Source organism: Vombatus ursinus, unplaced genomic scaffold, assembly GCF_900497805.2.
Source record: "Vombatus ursinus unplaced genomic scaffold, bare-nosed wombat genome assembly UNPS02013950.1, whole genome shotgun sequence".
In the NCBI taxonomy this organism is placed as follows: Eukaryota; Metazoa; Chordata; class Mammalia; order Diprotodontia; family Vombatidae; genus Vombatus; species Vombatus ursinus.
Genome location: NW_020953728.1, coordinates 3,643,396 through 3,661,885, shown reverse-complemented (window position 1 = coordinate 3,661,885; position 18,490 = coordinate 3,643,396). Strand labels below are relative to the sequence as shown.

Here is an 18,490-nt window from a genome sequence, read left to right as displayed (position 1 = left end):
TCGTCGTCCTCGTAGTCCTCTGCAGCACGTAACGTTTGAACCAAACTTACGTCGTGGCTTCCTGACGGGGATTGTCCGACGCTATGGAAAGGGCGTTGGCTTGTGCGTCACGGGGCCAGAATCCTGACTCGACCCTTCTGGTTTAATTTCGTCATTTTATGTGTAAAATAACTAAATGGCGACGATAATAATAAATAATATCCGGCATCTGTATGTCGCTGTTGAAGTCCCTTTTAGCTCTGAACCTTAATGCCACATTTCGTTTTTTCCAGCTTTCTTGGCCCTGTTTTCTCTTCCCAGTACCTCTCCCAGGTTTCTTTCCATGACCATTTTCACTTTGCCTTAGCAATTTTATTCACTCCCAATGTTTCAAAAATGATCTCCATCAAAATGACTCCCCAACTTATCTAAAAATTGTGTATAAAATTTCAAAACGTGTATATATCAAAATTATGATCTTAAAATGTGTATTGTAAATTATTGTAAATGTAGCATTTCAAAATATTGTAAATACATAATCTCAAAGTGTATATATATCTATATATAAATATTGTATATGTGTGTATCCATGTATGTATCATTTTGATGGAGATACTTTTTGAAACATTAGGAGTGAATAAAATTGCCAAGGGAAAGTGTGCAAAGAGCCATGGGAGAAACTTGGGAGAGGACCAGATATGCATACAATGTTTTAATATTCTATATAATGATATATATAATGTTTTGTATAGATATATAAGATTGCCAAGGGAGAGTGAAAACCATGGGGAGAAACCTGAGAGGTGACTGGATTGCTATTTAAATTAGAAAGATAGATAATGTAAAGGGGATGAATCTCAATATGCTGCTGATACCTCAAATTCAACATCTTACTATGTACTACCTTTCCCTCTAAATTTACTGTTCCTCCTAGACTTCAGGATTTGTCAGTGGCAACACCATTCACTCATTCTCCCATGTACAAAATTTTGACTTTCTTCTTCTCTCATCCAATTACCAAGCACTGCTAACTCTATCTCTGCAATATCTTCTGCATCATTCTCTGTATTTGCACCATGATACTCCTAAGAGGTCCTCCTTAACATTTCCTTGGATTATTGCAGCAGTCCCCAAACAAGTCTTTCTGCCTCCTCTAGGCCTTCCTTTTTTTTTTTCTTTCTTTTTTTTGGAGGGGGAGGGTTGATAAATTTAATTCTGTTTTTAAAAAATTTTAAATTTTTTAAATTTTTAAAAATTCTTTTTAATTAAATGTTTTAAATTTTTTTTACATTGCTAGTTGTCCCAAGGACTCTCTCCACTCACCAACTCACACATTTAGAACTGTCCCTCCACAACAAAGAAGTACAGCTGAGCAAAATACATACCTGGTATTATTTGACATTTAGTCTATCCCTTTTCTACCAAGAGGAAAGAGATAACACATCTTTCCATTATATTTTTCCTTTAAAATACGATAGGCATTGTGTAAGCAGGGGTACCCAACCCACAATACATCTAGGGAATATGTTGGGGAGCCCTTATTTTTATTTTTTTTTTAAATCAAGTCATCCCTTCTTCCTCTTTGTCTTCTCCTTCACAAAATGGCCTAATATTCCTATAATCTCAGCCCTCTGGTTGATAAACTGGAATGGATTTTGTAGATTAAGTTTGAGTTAATACTAAGGAGCAGCTGCACTTTTCTTTTTTGAACCTAAAACATACCTTCTTTAATCCCCCGGGTACATGTATACCCCAGGTTGGAGATCCCTGATTTATATAATGACACTGCTCATCTTGACAGAATGCTAGGTTTAATAACAGAAAAATCCCCTCTCTTATTCTAAAGTAAATAATTGAAAAGAAAAGAATAGCGTATTTGAGGAAAATGCTAAAAAGAAAAAGGGACATGCTAATATCTTTTTTTCTTCCTATTTTGTTTTGAGATACGATGCTCTTTGAAGACTTTTTGTTATGTTTGGACCAAATGCAGACACATTTCTTTCCAAACTGCTTTAGATTAAATGGCCTAGTCTCTTGACAACCTTAACAATTGGGGTCAGCACTAATTAGCTTTTGCTAAAAAGCAAAGTCCTCAGATTCTGAAAATGCTTTCCAGACCAAGGGTGAAGGATTTAGAGAACACCAAGGGACACTAAACTGACCTTGGAAGATTATGTTACCTTGATTTTTTTTTTACCAGACCTATATTTCATAGGTATAAGGATCTCCAGATGAAAAACTTCTTCTACCAATATACATCAGCACCTTCTCTACAACTTACAGTCTTAGAGTTGCTTAGGGGTACTGAGAAAAGTCAATGATTTGCCCATGGACATAATAACCAGTAAAAGTCAGAAGTGAGACTTAAACCCTGGTGTTTAAATTCAGAGGTCAGCTTTCTATACACTATGCCACCTCACCTCTCATTTAAAAATGAAGGAAATCAGGTTTCTTAAAAGTGATTGATGTGGCTTCAGTAGATGAGGAAAAAAATATTTTTGTCCCAAAGTAGTAGAATAGATACAGCCCTGGACCTGAGTCAAGACCTAAGTTCAAATGTAGCCTCAAACACTTACTAGCTGTGTGGCTCTGGGCAAATCTGTTTGCCTCAGCTTACTCAACTGTAAAATGGCAATAACAGCACCTCCCTCGAACTGTCGTGAGGATTAAATATATTTTCAAAGTCCTTAGCACAGTGCATGGCACATCATAGGTGGTATACAAATGCTTATTCCTTTCCCCTCTTCCCCCAAACGCCAAAGCCCTGTTCAGGCTGAATGCCTTTGGATCTCGGGTTGGATAGGTGATACTTTTTTGCCAGTAGATCATCATGATATAAAATTTTGATTCTTTTTTCAACAGAGCTTTGGAGAGTAAAGAGAGAAATTCTTCTAGAATTCATAGGAAATGTAGGCAGAGAAAAGAAAAAGATGCTATGGTTAGAATCTGACCAGTCTACTTTCTACCTGCAGAGGGCAGTCAAAAGACAGAAATGATGCTGCATTTACCGTTTGCTCTACAGAAACGAGGGAAACAGCAGCTGTTTCCCACTTCCTTTAATAAAAAACAATTTTCTTCCTTAAAGCTGATTCCAAATTAGGAATGTTTTGAGTTAAGCATGAAGATTATAGTCCCCCCACACACACCTTAAAACTTTCAAAAATATCAAGGAAAGTGGATACCCCATGAGGCAGAGAGTAAACCATAACCTAAAAGGGAAATTTAATAAAAGCCTAGCACAGTGCAGACACTTAATGTTTATTGAATTTAACTAAATGACACTATCACCGAGTGGTGTGGTTAGTTTAAGAGCTAAGCCACATACCTCACAAATTTTTAGTGCTAATTTAATTAAAGAAAAGTCACTCTTCTTTTGGGCCTTGTTACTTCATCTCTAAAATGAGGTGATTGAATTACACGATCCTTTGTATATCTGCCATTTTTTGAGTCTGTAAGAAGTATTTTTAACCCATTTTCTCATTTTAAAATCACAATAGCCAAAGAGATCTTTATCACATTCAGAAAAAAATACAAGACTTTATCAACTGAGGAAAAGTTGGCTTCATTATTTACACAGAGCTGACAGGTTTGATCACCCTAGTGCATTTCTAAGTAGAATCCTGTTTATGCCCAAGAACATAAGATAACCAGCTAAAATACTTTTGTTTTGTTTTGGTTTTTTGCTCAATATGAAGCAACAGCATGACATGGCAGCCAAGAAAGCTAATGCAATCTCAGGATGCATTAAGACAAAGCAATCAGAACTACAATAGTTCTGTGTTGGAGAGGCAAAGGTAGAAAAGACTTCTGGAGTTCGTTTGGGAATTCTGGTGGGGAAAAGAATGAGATGCTATGCCATGATCACCATGCCATGATCAGACCACACTTGGCGTATCATGTTCAGTTCTGAGCACCACATTTTAGGAAAGGCATTGATAACCTGGAAAATGGCTAGACAAGGGTAACCAGGATGATGATGTGTCTAGAGTTCATATCGTGTTAAAAGAACCAGGGATATTCAGCTTGCCGAAGAGGAGTTGTTAATGCCTGAATGTCAATATGGCAGGAAGTCTCTAGTGGACGTAAGCTTGCCCTGTGCTGTTTAACATTTTTATCAATCACTTGGATAAAAGCATAGGCAGTAAACAGATGACACAAAGATTAAAGGGATAGCTAACAGGAGATAACAGAATTGATCCAAACGGATCTTGACAGGCTAAACCATTGAGGTGAATTAATAATATATTAATTTCAATAGAGATAAATTTAAAGTCTTAAACATAGATACAAAAAATCAACTTCACAGGTATAAGATGAGAGAGTCATATATAGATAGCAGTTATTCTGAAAAAGATTTGGGGGCTTTAGTGGACTGCAAGCTCAATATGAATGAGTAGTGTGATGTAGATGCCAAAAAAGCTAATCTTACAATGTACTGAGGGCACATAGATCCCAGGAATAAGGGGGTGACAATCTTCTGAACTGTGCTATATACTTCTCATCTGAAGTATTGTGGTCATTTCTAGGAAACAGTTTAAGAAAGGCATCGTACAGGTTGGAGAGTTTGCAGAAGACGGCAGCCAGGATGGTGAAGGGCCTTGAGTCTGTCATATGAAAATTGGTTGAAGGAATTGAGCATGTTTAGCCTGAAGACAAGATGATTTGTTTGTAGGGCTGTCATGTAGAGAAGGAATCTGATTTGTTCCATTTGGCTTCGGAGGGCCAAACCTGGAACGGTGGGAGAAGTTGCAGAGGGGCAAATTTAGGCTTAATGTTAGGAAAAATTTCACTATTATAGCTGTCCCAAAGTGAAATGGCCTGCCTAGAAAAGGTGTGGATTCCCTTCCCTTGGCAATCTTCAAGTAGATGCTAGAAGATCATTTTTTGGTATGTCAAATTGGGGAGTCCTTTTGTATATGGGCTAGATTAGATATTCTCTGAGGTCCCTTTCTACTTTCAAATTCTGTGTTTCTGTGACTTAAAGGAGATATGGGATGTTGTCAAGGACGCATGAAGTGCTGTAATTTGAAAGATAATTGACTTCTTGGCCCAGGTGGGTAGATTTAGAAGCAGTAGAGTGAAAGTGAAAAGACAAACTGTTATGCTGGATATATAAAGAAACTTCCTAACAATCAGTTTTATCCAAAGGTAGAAAGTGCTTTTCACTGGGGAGGTGGTGTGATCCCCTTCATTTGACATCTTCAAGAAAATACCAGATGCAGTATTGGAAGGAGCATGGAAAGTCAAACAAATATATTGTTAATGGAACTATTAATTGGTTCAATCATTCTGGATAGCAGTTTGTAATTATGCTATTGTGTTTTGTTGTTGTTGTTTTGGTGAGGACATTGGGGTTGTAATTATGCTATTAAAAAAAACTGGCTCAAAAGTACATATCCTTTTATTCAGAGAGGATTCTTATTCAGGTATGGGTTAGCCTAGACCTGTGGCCTATGAGGTCCTTTCCATCTCTGAGATTCTATAGTTGTGCCTGTTAGTGCTACATGTTACTTTATAAGCAGGCTGACATTTCACAATATGCCACTCATGAAATTGATGGTAATAGTCCCATGTCAGAAAGAGAGGAACCCAAAGAAGAAAATTAATGTTACTGTCACATACTAATGACCTGAGACTAACAACTTCCCTGATCCTAAAGTTCTCCTTTATAAAGTGGGCATTAGGGGCAGCTAGGTGGCGCAGTGGATAGAGCACTGGCCCTGAAATCAGGAGGACCTGAGTTCAAATCTGGCCTCAGACCAAACACTTGATACTTACTAGCTGTGTGACCCTGGGCAAGTCACTTAACCCCAATTGCCTTAAAAAAAAATAAAGTGGGCATAATCTTTGCACTATATACCCCATGGGGCTATTATGAAAACTAAATGAGATTATATACATACAATAGTAATGCAAAGGGAATATAAGTTGTTAACTAGATCAAATGCAGCAGTGTTACTGCATTAGTAATGTGAATACTTTGTTCTAGTAATACATTTTATACTTTTTACAACACTTTTATATCCAGTACTATACAATACCAACCCTATGTAGAAGAGTATTATACCCATTTTAGAGATGGGGAAAACAAGGCCCAGAGAGGTAGAGTGATTTTTCCAAGTTACACCACTAGTTAGTGACAGAATCAGGTCTCTGATTCCCAGTCAACTGTGCTTTCTCTCGCTCTATGTGGTTAACTAACACTGGTACTGAGAGTTTGCATTATAGTAGCAGAGAAATAAGCATAGAAAAGAGGCAAAAACGCTGGGATCTTTTAAAGATCTTATTTCATAGTTTGCATTCTTTCCAAAAAATAAGGAAGATGACAGCTGCTGTTCTCTACTTCAAAGGAATGTCCTGAGAATTATCCCTGGAATCCTGTTGGGTTCATTAGAAGAAAAAGACTATAGAATACAAGATTGTTCCTTTATTGACTGACAGCTTTTACTGAAGTCTAGATTTGGGGGTGAAGGAGGGTTGAAGAAGGTAGTAGACATTTTATTATGTGCAAATGTTATTAGACTTAATTGCTTAAGAAGAGTTTTCAGTTAGAATTGAAAGGGGCTGAACACAAACAAGGCATTTACTTTTTATTATAATTCCTATAACAGTGAATTAACTAGTCTTTTAAGACTATCTAAATGAGGCTTTAACTTTACCTGTGAGGTAGGGAACCACTTTGAAAAAAAGCTAAATCTTCAGTCATTATAAAGGCAGTGGAAAGAGCATGCTGTTTTTCACCAGGCCTTCAGTCTTGAAATAAACTAGCAGTGGACTGAACTCCTTCCAGTCAATACAACCATCATTACCAGGCTGCAGTCGTCACTCTCCACAACTCAGAGCCACAAAAAGCATCCTGAGAAACAGAAATCCCTTTAGCCTCAGTGGGCTTTTCTGTACCCTGCTACTATGCAAAACAGGGTATGCATACGAAAGGATATTTATAGAGCGTTATTTCAGAGTCCTGATGTCTGTGATCTAAAGGGACTGCCCTTAAGTTTTCTCAAGGCATTTGAACTACAACCTACCTTTATCTGTAAACATAAATCCTAAAGAAGTATGAAATGGAATCAGTTGTATAAGAGTACCAAACATCAACATGAGCTTCAACCAGGTATGGGAAAGAGAGGGAGGCTCAGAAATCTCCACAGAGAAATCTACAACTCCCATTTCCCTCTCTGCTCTGAGTTACACTCTGTGGAAGTTCATCAAATAAAGGAAGCCCAGACTATAGTAACTTCTTTTCCACTCACTAATTTGGTGGCTGTGACAGTGACAGAATTAAAGTACAAATTCCAGTATGCACTATATCCCAGAAGCATATCTACTATAAAGAGCTAAGAGTTAGTGCTTTCTTATTACACTTGATATAATTTCTCTGATAGACTAGAGGGACAAGTAGAAATGTTCTGTATATGTTATTAATACCACTATAGACACAAAAGTCATTTTTCTCTGCCAGATGTCAGGAAGAATAATTATATCAACACAGAATGAAATCCCAAGACCACTTCTGTCTTCCATTTCTTTGTCTTAGTTGTATGAAAGGTAATTGATTAGCCTTGGAGGAATATTCAACTTGGCAATTTTCTCAAGCCCTCTGACACCAGTTGCCTTCCTTAAGCTCACTCTGCAAAGTTGTGACAAGGTCAGAGGTGTCTCTGGAAAAAAGTAGAAGACAAGGACATATATGAGTAAAGTTTAAGAAGCAACAAACATTGAGGTGACTGGACCTCTAAAGATCATAGATATCAAAATTCTAAAGCTTTACACTTGTGTCTTTCAAAACTCAATTAGAAGCAAAAAGCTCTCAATTCATTCAGCAAATAGTTATTGAACACTTACTATTTTCTGTGGGAAGTACAAAGATAAACAAGTACCCTCACCGGCTTGTAAATAAATAACAGGGAGTCAAGGAAAAAAGAACAGGAACTGGGATTTTACCCTGGGATTCATGGTATTCTAACTGACCTATCAGATAAGGCAGGATTAGTCTATGAATAATTAACTCATTTCCTAGGGCAGTGATCTCCAAAGTGGGGATTCACCAAGCAACCACACAATCTGGGGAAAAAGATGGCTTTCACCTTTTGTGACCCAAAACTCCACAACTCTGTTCTCTCCCCACTCTATGAAAGCTCCAACCTCTCAATTTCTGCACCAGGTGTCAGCCCTTCTGGGGGGTTATAAACTAATCGTGCCTAAGGCACCCCCAACAGTCACTATTTGAAAAATTCCCTTCCTCCCCCAGAAAACCCACACCTGAGAGAGGAGGGGAAGGGAAGAGATAGGAATGGGGGTCTCCCACCCCCAGAATACTTCCTGACTAAAGAGGCACCCCTCTGGTGGCTGTGAGATAGTCTGAGTAAAAGCTTTGCACCACTACTTCCTTTTTGGGAAGACTGTGTGAATTGCTCAGAATGAACAGGCATACATGGGTTGCAATTTGCATTAAAGATCTCAATTCTCTTTCCCAAAAGACCCTTTCTCTTTCAAACTTCCCTATTTCTGCTAAGGGCACTACCCAGTCACCTAGGTCCACAAGCTCAGTGCCATCCTAAACTTCTCAATGTACCACATCTATAGTTACCTACCTCTGCAAAGGAAGGAGGTGAATTCTCATGTCTATATGCTTTGGGAAGTATAAAGATGGACATGTGCCCCCACCAGACTTGTAAATAAATGGCAGGGAGTCAAGGAAGAAAGACCAGGAATAATTCATTGGATCTAGAGTCAGGAAGACCTGAGTTCAAATTTGACTTTATTTACTAGCAGTGTGACCCTGGGCAAATCACTTAATCTCAGTCTGCCTCAGTTTCGTAAAATGAAGATTGTTTTGCACCTAATTTTCAGGGTTGTGAGGATAAAATGAGATAATATATGTAAATCTCTTTGCAAACCTTAAAGTGCTACATAAATGCTAGGTAGTAGAGCTGCAGCAGCAGCAGTAGTATCTCTTCCAGGGCAGTTTGGTCATTATAATTACATAGCATTTAGTTTCTATTATTGCTCTTTTAATTTATGTTGCTATGGTCATTATGAATACTGTTTTTCTAGTTCTGCTTACTTTACTTTGCATTAGTTCATTTAAGTCTTCCCATGTTTCTGAATTCTTCATATTCATCATTTCTTATAGGGAAGTAATATTAAATTTAAATATTTTGGTATATATAGGACCCATCTTTTTATCTTTGACCTCCTTGAGATATACCTCCTGCCCAGCTATAGGATGTCTGAATCAAAAGTTATGGGTATTTTAGTCACTGTCTTAGCATCCACCAGCAAACTACTGCCATATTTTATTATCTTTCTCAGATTGTTGGGTATGGAGTGAAACTTCAGAGTTGTTTTGAATTGCATTTTTTATTATTAGTAATTTGCAGCAGTGTTTCATATGGTTGTTAATAGTATACAGTTCTTTTGAGAACTGTTTGTTCAAACCCTTTGACTATCCAGTGGGAAATGGCTTCTGGTGTTGTATACTTGTTTTAGTTTCCTAAATAGTTTGATATCAAACAAAGATGATGTTTTACAACGAGTAGAAAAATAACTATTTTTTTTTTTAGGCAATTGGGGTTAAGTGACTTGCCCAGAGTCACACAAGTGTCAAGTGTTTAGTCTGAGGTCACATTTGAACTCGGTTCCTCCTGACTTCAGGGCCAGTGCTCTATCCACTGCGCCACCTAGCTGCCCCCTCAATAACTACTTTTTGAAAGAAATTCTTCCTATGGAAAGTGCACTTTGAAAATGAATGTTTGTGTACATGCCATGTACTGCTGAGAAAAAAGTATATTCCTTTCTATCCCCATTCAATTTTCTCCAGAGGTCTATCATACCTAACTTTTCTAATATTCTATTCACCTCCTTAACTTCTTTCTTGTTTATTTTGTGGTTAGATTTATCTAGTTCAGAGAAGGGGAGAGAAAATGGATGTTTAGAAATGTTTTCCATCACCAAATGATTTTTATTGCTGAAAGCTATGCATGTCACCTATTAAAACTCTAATATTTGCATATTTTAAAAATCTGGGAACAATTTTCTAACTTGTTTAAAAATATTTCAAATAGTTTTTAATTCATTTGTTAAAAATATATAAGTGCAACACTTTCAGATTAGTTTGCAAGAATCACTGACATTAGGGGTAATAGAAATTTACTAGATGAATTGATAGGGCTAAAATGATGGGGCTAAAAATGAGTATTAAGATTTAGTAAAGGGGCAGCTAGGTGGCACAGTGGATAGAGCTCTGGCCTTGGAGTCAGGAGGACCTGAGTTCAAATGTGGCCTCAGACACACTTACTAGTTATGTGACTCTGGGCAAGTCACTTAACCCCAATTGCCTCACCAAAAAAAAATTAAAATTAAAATTAAAAAAAAAAGATTTAGTAAGTACAACCACCATATTTGGAATGATGTATCTTTGGGAAAGATCCTTTTCAGGAATGACAGCAAATTAAAACCCAAGTATCAAAATAAACTGAACTTAAAACCATGCACATGTATATAATGTTTAAATAAAAAAGGATAGATATATTGGGGTAGTACACAAAATTTTTTCTTTACTGATGAGGTAGACAATAAAAAACATTGGAGACTATTGTGCTAGAGTATAGGGCTAATGAGACTAAAGTTAAAAGATTAATCTCTTAGAGGACAGTTAGCTACACTGTGTTTAAGGTCAGCCTGAACCTTTTGACCTTGGACAATCATCTTGAAAAGGCAGACTATGGATGACACTTCAGAGTATGTCAACACAGACCCCATGACCACAGCTTGAAAACTATGTGCATATTATAGTCTTCTTGTGCATATATGGATTAACAGGTTAGAATCAAAGTTTCTTGCAAACAGGAATTGTTTCATTTATAATTTTTGTATCCTCAATGTATCCTATTATGTGCACAGCACCTGGAACATAACAGGAGCTAAATACTTGTTAATTGATCAATTGTATAAAAAACGGAGTAGTATGACTTGTGAATGAATATTTAACTGTGGCTACTTAGATAATTATTAAATGAAAGATTAGAAATTCTTGATGAGTAAATAGATCCAGGTCCTGGTTAGCAAAACATATGGTAATATTCCCCCCAAAGAACTGAAAGCTGAGCTTACTTTCATAGTACTCAAAGCATTTAGCAGAGGCACTACTGCTCCAAGTATAATCAGAAGGCTTCTTTCCTCGATTGTCCCGGGCATAGATGTTGCCTCCAAACTGAACTAGCATTTCAATCAGGTCTACATTCTTTACTTTGGCTGCATGGTGAAGAGCTGTCTCGTGCAATTTTGCTGCATTCACATTGGCTCCTGGAAATACAAGGAGAAAGAAAAGATAGGTACCAGAGGCACTATCACAGAGTTAAGAGAGAACAATATAATATGTATATCCTTCTAAAATGTCTATACCCTTTGACCCAGAGATTGCACTGCTAGGCATATACCCCAAGGATATAATTGGCAAAAAGAAAGGCACATCTATGCCAAAATATTTATAGCAGCATTTTTCTGTAATAGCAAAGAACCTGGCCTGTATATTGGGGAATAACAAAACAAACTGTACTATAATGAATGTAATGGAATATATTATTGTTCTGTAAGAAAAGACAAATGTGATGAATCTTGAGAAGCATGAAAAGACTTCCATGAACTGATGCAAAGTAAAGCAAGCAGAATCAGGAAAACAATGTGCACAGTGACAACAGTGTAAATGGAAAGAACAACAAAACAGTCAAAAGTGAAATCTGCACAACTATAAAGAACAAGTTTAGCACCAAAGACAAGAAGACATCTCCCAGATCCACATGTGAGGAGCACTGAACAAAATACAATTTTTTCCTCTCAATATATTGATTAGTTTTGCTAAATTTTTTTCTTCTCTTCCTCTTTTTATTTTTTGAAAAAGTCTTTGTCATATGACTCCCCCTCCTATGAACAGGAAGGGGAGAGATAAAGGAAAAAATCTAGGCAATGTAAAAACAAAAGATTTCAAAAAAATCTGATCTCACTGTCAATAAAAAGCTGATCTCTTTTGAGTGGCTGAAAATAGGATTGAAAAAGCATTGTAGTATTCTGGGATTTCATTAAATCAACACAATGTCACTTGCAAATCTAAAGACCTTGAAGACTTCCCCATCTATAAGGAATTCATTTTCCATTTGGATTCTCTAAAGGAAATTCTCCACAACAATGGTAAGTACCTTTGATAAACATTTTCTCTATGAATTCCCTTTACAATATCTGCAACAGGTGGTCATTCATAATTTTTTTTGCTTAAATACCTTGAGGAATGAGGAATTTATAACCTACTAAAGCAGTTAATTCCATTTTAGGATAGCTCTTATCATTAATTAGGAAGATTTTTCTCAGTGAAATGAAATCTGCTTTTCTGAAACTTCTACCCATTGGTCCTAGCTTTGCCTTTCTGAATCAAGCAGGAGCCAAGCTGCATATGATCATGCAGATGTTAAAGGGATAAACCTTGGTTACTACTACCTGGTTACTCTTTTATGTGAAGTCATATCTGTTGATTTTCTAATTTCAAGACACCTAGAATCTTAACCTATGGGGAGTGAGGTGAATAAATTAATGGGAGAAAATTGAAAGAAAAGTTCACTGAAATTACGCTAAAAGGGTAGGAGGGACATTTTCTTAATTAGCCTCTGTTCAACTCCTTCCAAAAACTCAAAACACAATTAAGTATTTATATACTTTGTCAGGCCATGAAAAACCACATAACCAGTAAAAATTCAACTCTTATCTCTCCCTGCCCCTTTCCTTTGAAAAGAAAGGGCAGTTGAGAACAGTTACCAAGTACAATTTATGTATCAGTTTGGCTCTCAGTCACTAGCACCAAAACACCTCTTTGACTTAAGACCTTCAATTTTGTTTGTAGAGAGGGAGACAACTTCAGTGTGTACTATATTATAATACATGTTGTGGTTCATTCTAAATAGGTTCCATTAGTTAGTGAGAAATAGCTCCATCCTATATTCAGGTTATAAAACAGCAAATAAGAATTTTATTTATTCTAGTTAGGTCTACTGATGGTGATCAATATTATTTTCCCAAATTTTATTTTTTTTCTGAACTTAACAAATACCAAATAAAAACAGACATTTCCATATACAAAACAGGACTGAAAAAGAGGATTATAAATTAAACTGTGAATAGCTTTAATAAAGAGCTTACTTTTAGTTTTAAGTGTATATTAAATTCAACATGTAACTTTCAAAACTATCCTGCATGTCTGTGTTTCGTTCTGGCCTTCCTTTTGTAGTCTTTGCATTTTTAAAAAATGCTTCAGTAAACCCCTTTTCTTTCTTCCTTTTTTTTTTTTAGTGGCAATTGTATCACTATCTTCCCTTCCCCCACCTCCCTCTATTTCATTAGAGGTCCATTTTTTTCCATTTTTATACTCAGTTTTGCTACATAGGCAATTCTTAAAAGTCTTTCTTTCTCTTTTGTCATTTATAATAGCATATTCCAATACCATTACATTTGGAATAGTATATTCCAAACTCTCCTCTTCTTTAAAATGGCACCTGCCAAGTTTTATGTGATCCTTACTGGCTCACTGATACTTTAACTCTTTATATTTGGCTGCTTGTGGTATTTTTTCCTTTGATCTGGAAGCTCTGGATTTGGGCTATGATGTTACTGGGAGTTTTCAGTAGCGGATTCTTCTTATTTTCATTTTTCCCTTTAGTTCTAATAGATCTAGGCATCTTTCATTTATTATTTCTTATATTAGGATATCAAGGCTTTTCCCCCCATGATTTTCAGGTAGTCTGATGTTTCTTAGATTGACCTTCTTTAATCTGTTTCCCAAATCAGTTATGTTTGACAGTATTTGTCTTCTATTTTCTTCTGTTTTATATTTTGTTTTTTGTTTTAATATTTCTTATTGTGTCATGGAGTCACTGATTTCTCTTTGGCTCATTCTAATTTTCTGGGGGTCAAATTCCTGGGGGAGGTTTACCACCTTCTGTCGTAAACCATTAAATCTCCTTGTCATTCTTTTCTCTCTAGGTTTTGTTTCTTTTAACATTCTACTTTGTATCTCTTGCTTCATTTCCTCCAGGTACTCTTGTAGTCCTTGTGGCCAGAACATTCTTTTCTCTGAGGCTCCATTTGGAGTTACTGTGAAGTTAATTCTTTTTCAGGGTATGTTTCTTGAGCTTCTCTAAATCCCTAACATTTCTTTATTTTGTTTGGTGTCTTAGTCTGTTTACTCATATTTCCAGATTTAGTTTCTGGGTTGGGGTTTTGTCCTTTGGTGTGCTCTGGTGGTAAGTTGTACAGGTGTTCAGGAAAGATTCAGGGCTGCTTTCTACCCTTGGTGTCCACCTGCCACCCAACTCTCACCTGTGGCTCCAAGAAGCTGTAGCATGTACAGTGGCCACACCCTGTTAAACTGTTTCAACAGATAGGTTAAACCAGGTTGAGGGGTCTCAAACCTGCCAGTGAGTTGGGGGGGTGTCTGCCTCAAGCAAGCATGTGAAGACTTCCCCTGGTGGAATGGGTGGATGAGAACAGTTTGTTCCAATGGCCATGAAGGCAGTTAAAGCAGGCCCTGTGGAGTGCTTAGAGCTTGGTCAGGCATCAAAGATGCCAAGGTCATCCACTGCATCTTGGGCCATCACCAGTTTTCTTGATTTTTTGTCTTGCCGCTGGATCCAATGACTCTGGAAGACAGAGTGAGGCTGATGATTTTGTGCAGCTTTGCCTCACGTAAATTCAATTTATGTATGAGTCAAAAGACATCACCCATACCATTTTACCATTTTTACCTACCTCAAAGTCCTGTGGCAACAGGCAAATGACAAAACAGCAGGTGCAGATACTCTGGGAGCTGTAGTCACAACCCTGCCACAGGTAGGTCATTTTCTCACTGGACTGAAGCAGCAGTGGGATTCAGCAGCCCCTGAGTGTCTGAGCAGCCTTTTCATTTATTTCTGCTTATTTATTTATTTATTTGTTTGTTTGTTTGTTTGTTTGTTTGTTTATTTAAGGGAGGCAACTGGGGTTAAGTGATCTGCCCAGAGTCACACAGGTAGGAAGTATTGTGTGTCTCCTGGAGTCCTCCTGACTCCAGGGCTGGTGCTCTATTGAGCAGCCTTTTTAAAAGACCACATTGCTCACCTCCTGGCATGAGGTAAGGGCTAGAAAAAGTGCCCTAAAAACTGTCTGCTCCACCCAACCCTGGCCTGCTAACCATGGCAGGCAGGGATCCCACCCTGTGGTCAAAACACAAAAAAATCTACAAAAACTTTTGCAAAAATGATTCCACTTACCATTGGTACATGGAATGTGTGCACACTTATGGACAACACAAAATCTGGTAGACCTGAAAGATGAACAGCTCTTGTTTCAGCACGTATCTCATCCAAATAGAAGCCCTGAGTGAAACAAGGCTGGCAAATGAAGGCCAGCTTATTGAAGTCTGAGCTGGATACGCATTTTTGTGGAATGGCTGCAGTGATGGGGAGTGCCATGAAGTTGGCATAAGTTTCACAATTAAAACTAATCTAATCAACAAGCTTGTATGCCTCTCAAAAGAACTGTATGACAGACTCATGACAACGTGATTGCCACTTGCAGGAAAGTGCCATGCAACCATCATCAACATGTATGCTCCCTCCATGATGAACCCTGATGGGGTCAAAGAAAAAATTCATGAAGACCTGGAGACCCTCATCATCAGTGTGCCAAAAGAGGACAAGCTTGTAATTCTAGGTGATTTAGGAGGAATGGAGGTGGAAACAGCAACAATAATGTTCACTTACTATGAAAGATTTGTGGCCTCATCACCAACACTGTCTTCCATTTACCTAAATGCAACAAAACTTTGTGGATACACCCTCACAGGAAACATTGGCATTTAATAGTCTATGTCACTATAAGAAGAAGTGATATACAGGATGTGAGAGTGACAAAAGTGATGCGTGGTGCAGAATGCAGGACTGATCATAGATTTATCCTGTCCAAGATAAACATTTGAATTCAACAAAAGCTCTGGCCCCAAAGTAAGACTTCTCATCAGAAGACTTAATGTCAACGGATTAGATCACTTATCTGCGGGTGAACAGTTTGTTGCTAACTTAGAGGGAAAGTCGAGCCAACAGTGGAGCAGAAAAGGAGTGGGCAGCTTTCAGAGATTTGGTGTACAGCACTGCATTTACTCACCTGACCAGAAAACCCACAAATATTAAGACTAGTTTGATGAAAATGATGGGGAAATTTAGAAGCTGCTAAATGAAAAATGAGAACTTCACAAGGTTTTACCAGGAGGATAGTTCATCTATCTAAGAAGGCAGTGTTTAACTCCATTAAAAGTAAAGTACAAGCAAAGCTTAGAGAGATATAGGATTCTTGACTCAGTAAGATGGAAGATAAAATTCAGTTTTCTGCTGATAATAACAATCCAAAGTGTTTTTCTGATGTCCTGAAGGCTATTTATGGGCCAAAGACCTATGATGCATCTCAAATACTCAGCCATGATGGAACCACATTGATTAGTGATAAGAAAATGATCCTGCAGAGATGGGCTGAACACTTTCAGAGCCTTCTCAACAGACCATCATCGACCAATGCTGAAGTCACTAATTGCTCACCTTAAGTTAAAGTAAACCCCTCTCTAGCAGAACTTCCAACTGAAGAAGAGGTTTGGAATGCCATTAGGCTCCTCTTGTGTGGTGCCTGGTGCTGATTCTATTCCAACTGAGATTTACAAAGCAGGGGGTCTACTGCTCATACCAAAGTTGACTGAATCTTTCTGGTTATATGGCAAGAAGAGGTTATCCCATAGGAATTCAAGGATGTCTCAATTGTCCTCTATAAAGGAATGGGTGGGAGGGGGGGGTCATCTCTCTTGGTCACTGCTGGAAGCATTCTTGCCAGAGTGCTTCTCAGGCTACTCCTTCAGTTGAAAGATGGGCACCTACCCAAGAGCCACTGTGACTTCAGAAAGGACCAAAGAACGGTTGATATGGTGTTTACTACCCAACAACTCCAGGAGAAATAACCAGGAGCAGAAAAGAAGTCTGTACCCAATGTTTCCATCTGACCACGACTGATCAGTTGTGAGGGATTGTGGAAGATCATGGCAAAATTTGGTTGCCTGGAGAAGTTCATCAGTATTGTACGCCAGTTCCATGACAGTTTGCATGTGGGTTCTCTTGTGCATTCCCAGTCACCAATGGAGTGAAGCAGGATCGTGTGCTTACTCTCATGCTTTTTAGCATGATGTTTTCAGCAATCTTGTCAGATGCTTTCAATGAGGATGAAAATGGCATCAAGGTAAGCTACTACACTAACAGTAAATTATTTAACTTGAAAAGGCTACAAGCCAAGACAAAAGTGGAGGGAGAGCTGGTGCTCAACTTTTTGTTCGCAGATGATTATGCACTCAATGCAGCCTCTGAGGCTAAGATGCAACAGAGTATGGATCAATTCTCTGCTGCTTGTGCTAATTTTGGCCTGACAGTTAACACCAAGAAAACAGAGATTCTTCACCAACCAGCACCATACCATCTATATGTGGAACCATATGTTACAGCAAATGGAAAAATTTTGAATGCTGTGGATAAGTTCACTTACCTTTGCAGTATACTTTTCAGGAATATACATACATAGATGATGAGTTTGACACATGTAATGCCACAGCTAGCTCAGTGTTTGAGAGGCTTTAAAGGAAAGTATGGAAGAGAAGAGGTATTAAGCTGCCTACCAAACTGGAGGTATACAGAGCCATTGTGCTCATTGTTGTATGCCTATAAAACCTGAACAATATACCAGTGCCGCGCCAGGAAATTGAATGGCTTCCATTTGAATTGTCTTAGGAAGATTCTGAATATCACCTGGCAGGAGAAGATACCAGACACTGAGGTCCCTTCTCCAGCTAAACTGCCAAGCATTCAAATTCTACTGCAAAGAGCATTACTCTGATTGGTGGGCCAAATACAGTTTGCCTAAAAGACTATTTTACCGAGAACTCACTAGGCGTTCAGTGATACAAGAACTCTCTCAAGGTTTCTCTGAAGAACTCTAGAATCAATTGTGAGAAACAATTGTGAGATGGTGTACCCACATCAAAGCACTGTGTTCCATGAACAAAACAGAAGTGTAGTAGCTCAAAAGAAAAGTGACATGCAAATTAAGAGTCTCCATTCCAAATGTTCATATGGGTTATTTGTGCCTGACGTGTGGTAGCACCTTCTAAGTTCATGTTAATCAGACACAGTCAGACACACTGTTCCTTGACCCTGACATAGTGATGTCAATTTGGTCCTCTTCAAGCATGAAGAACAACCACCATGCTGTGGTGGCTCAGGCAAAGGCTACCTAGGCCTGCACTGGACATTGATCTGGCCCTTGCTCCTACTGTGGCCAAAGCAGGGCTACTTGAGCATCCTGTTGCCTGGGGTGTGGTCTAACCCTGTCTCTTGCTATGGATCTGAGCCCATCTGTACACTTTGCCTTCTACCTACCATGGTTTTTCTTCACGCAGAGC

The 18,490-nt window shown here is 38.1% G+C and overlaps 1 protein-coding gene across 1 annotated transcript in view; it reads right to left on the bottom strand.

The window, feature by feature from the left end:
* Positions 1-6,390: 6,390 nt before the first annotated feature.
* Positions 6,391-18,490, bottom strand: part of ASB13 (ankyrin repeat and SOCS box containing 13) — a 34,591-nt gene continuing 22,491 nt past the window's right edge. Inside the window, exons 5-6 of the mRNA XM_027858927.1 lie at positions 11,095-11,286; positions 6,391-7,640 (exon numbers count right to left, since the gene is read on the bottom strand). Coding sequence (XP_027714728.1) covers positions 7,513-7,640; positions 11,095-11,286 — 320 coding nt within the window. The 3' untranslated portion in view covers positions 6,391-7,512. The remainder of the gene's footprint in view (positions 7,641-11,094; positions 11,287-18,490) is intronic.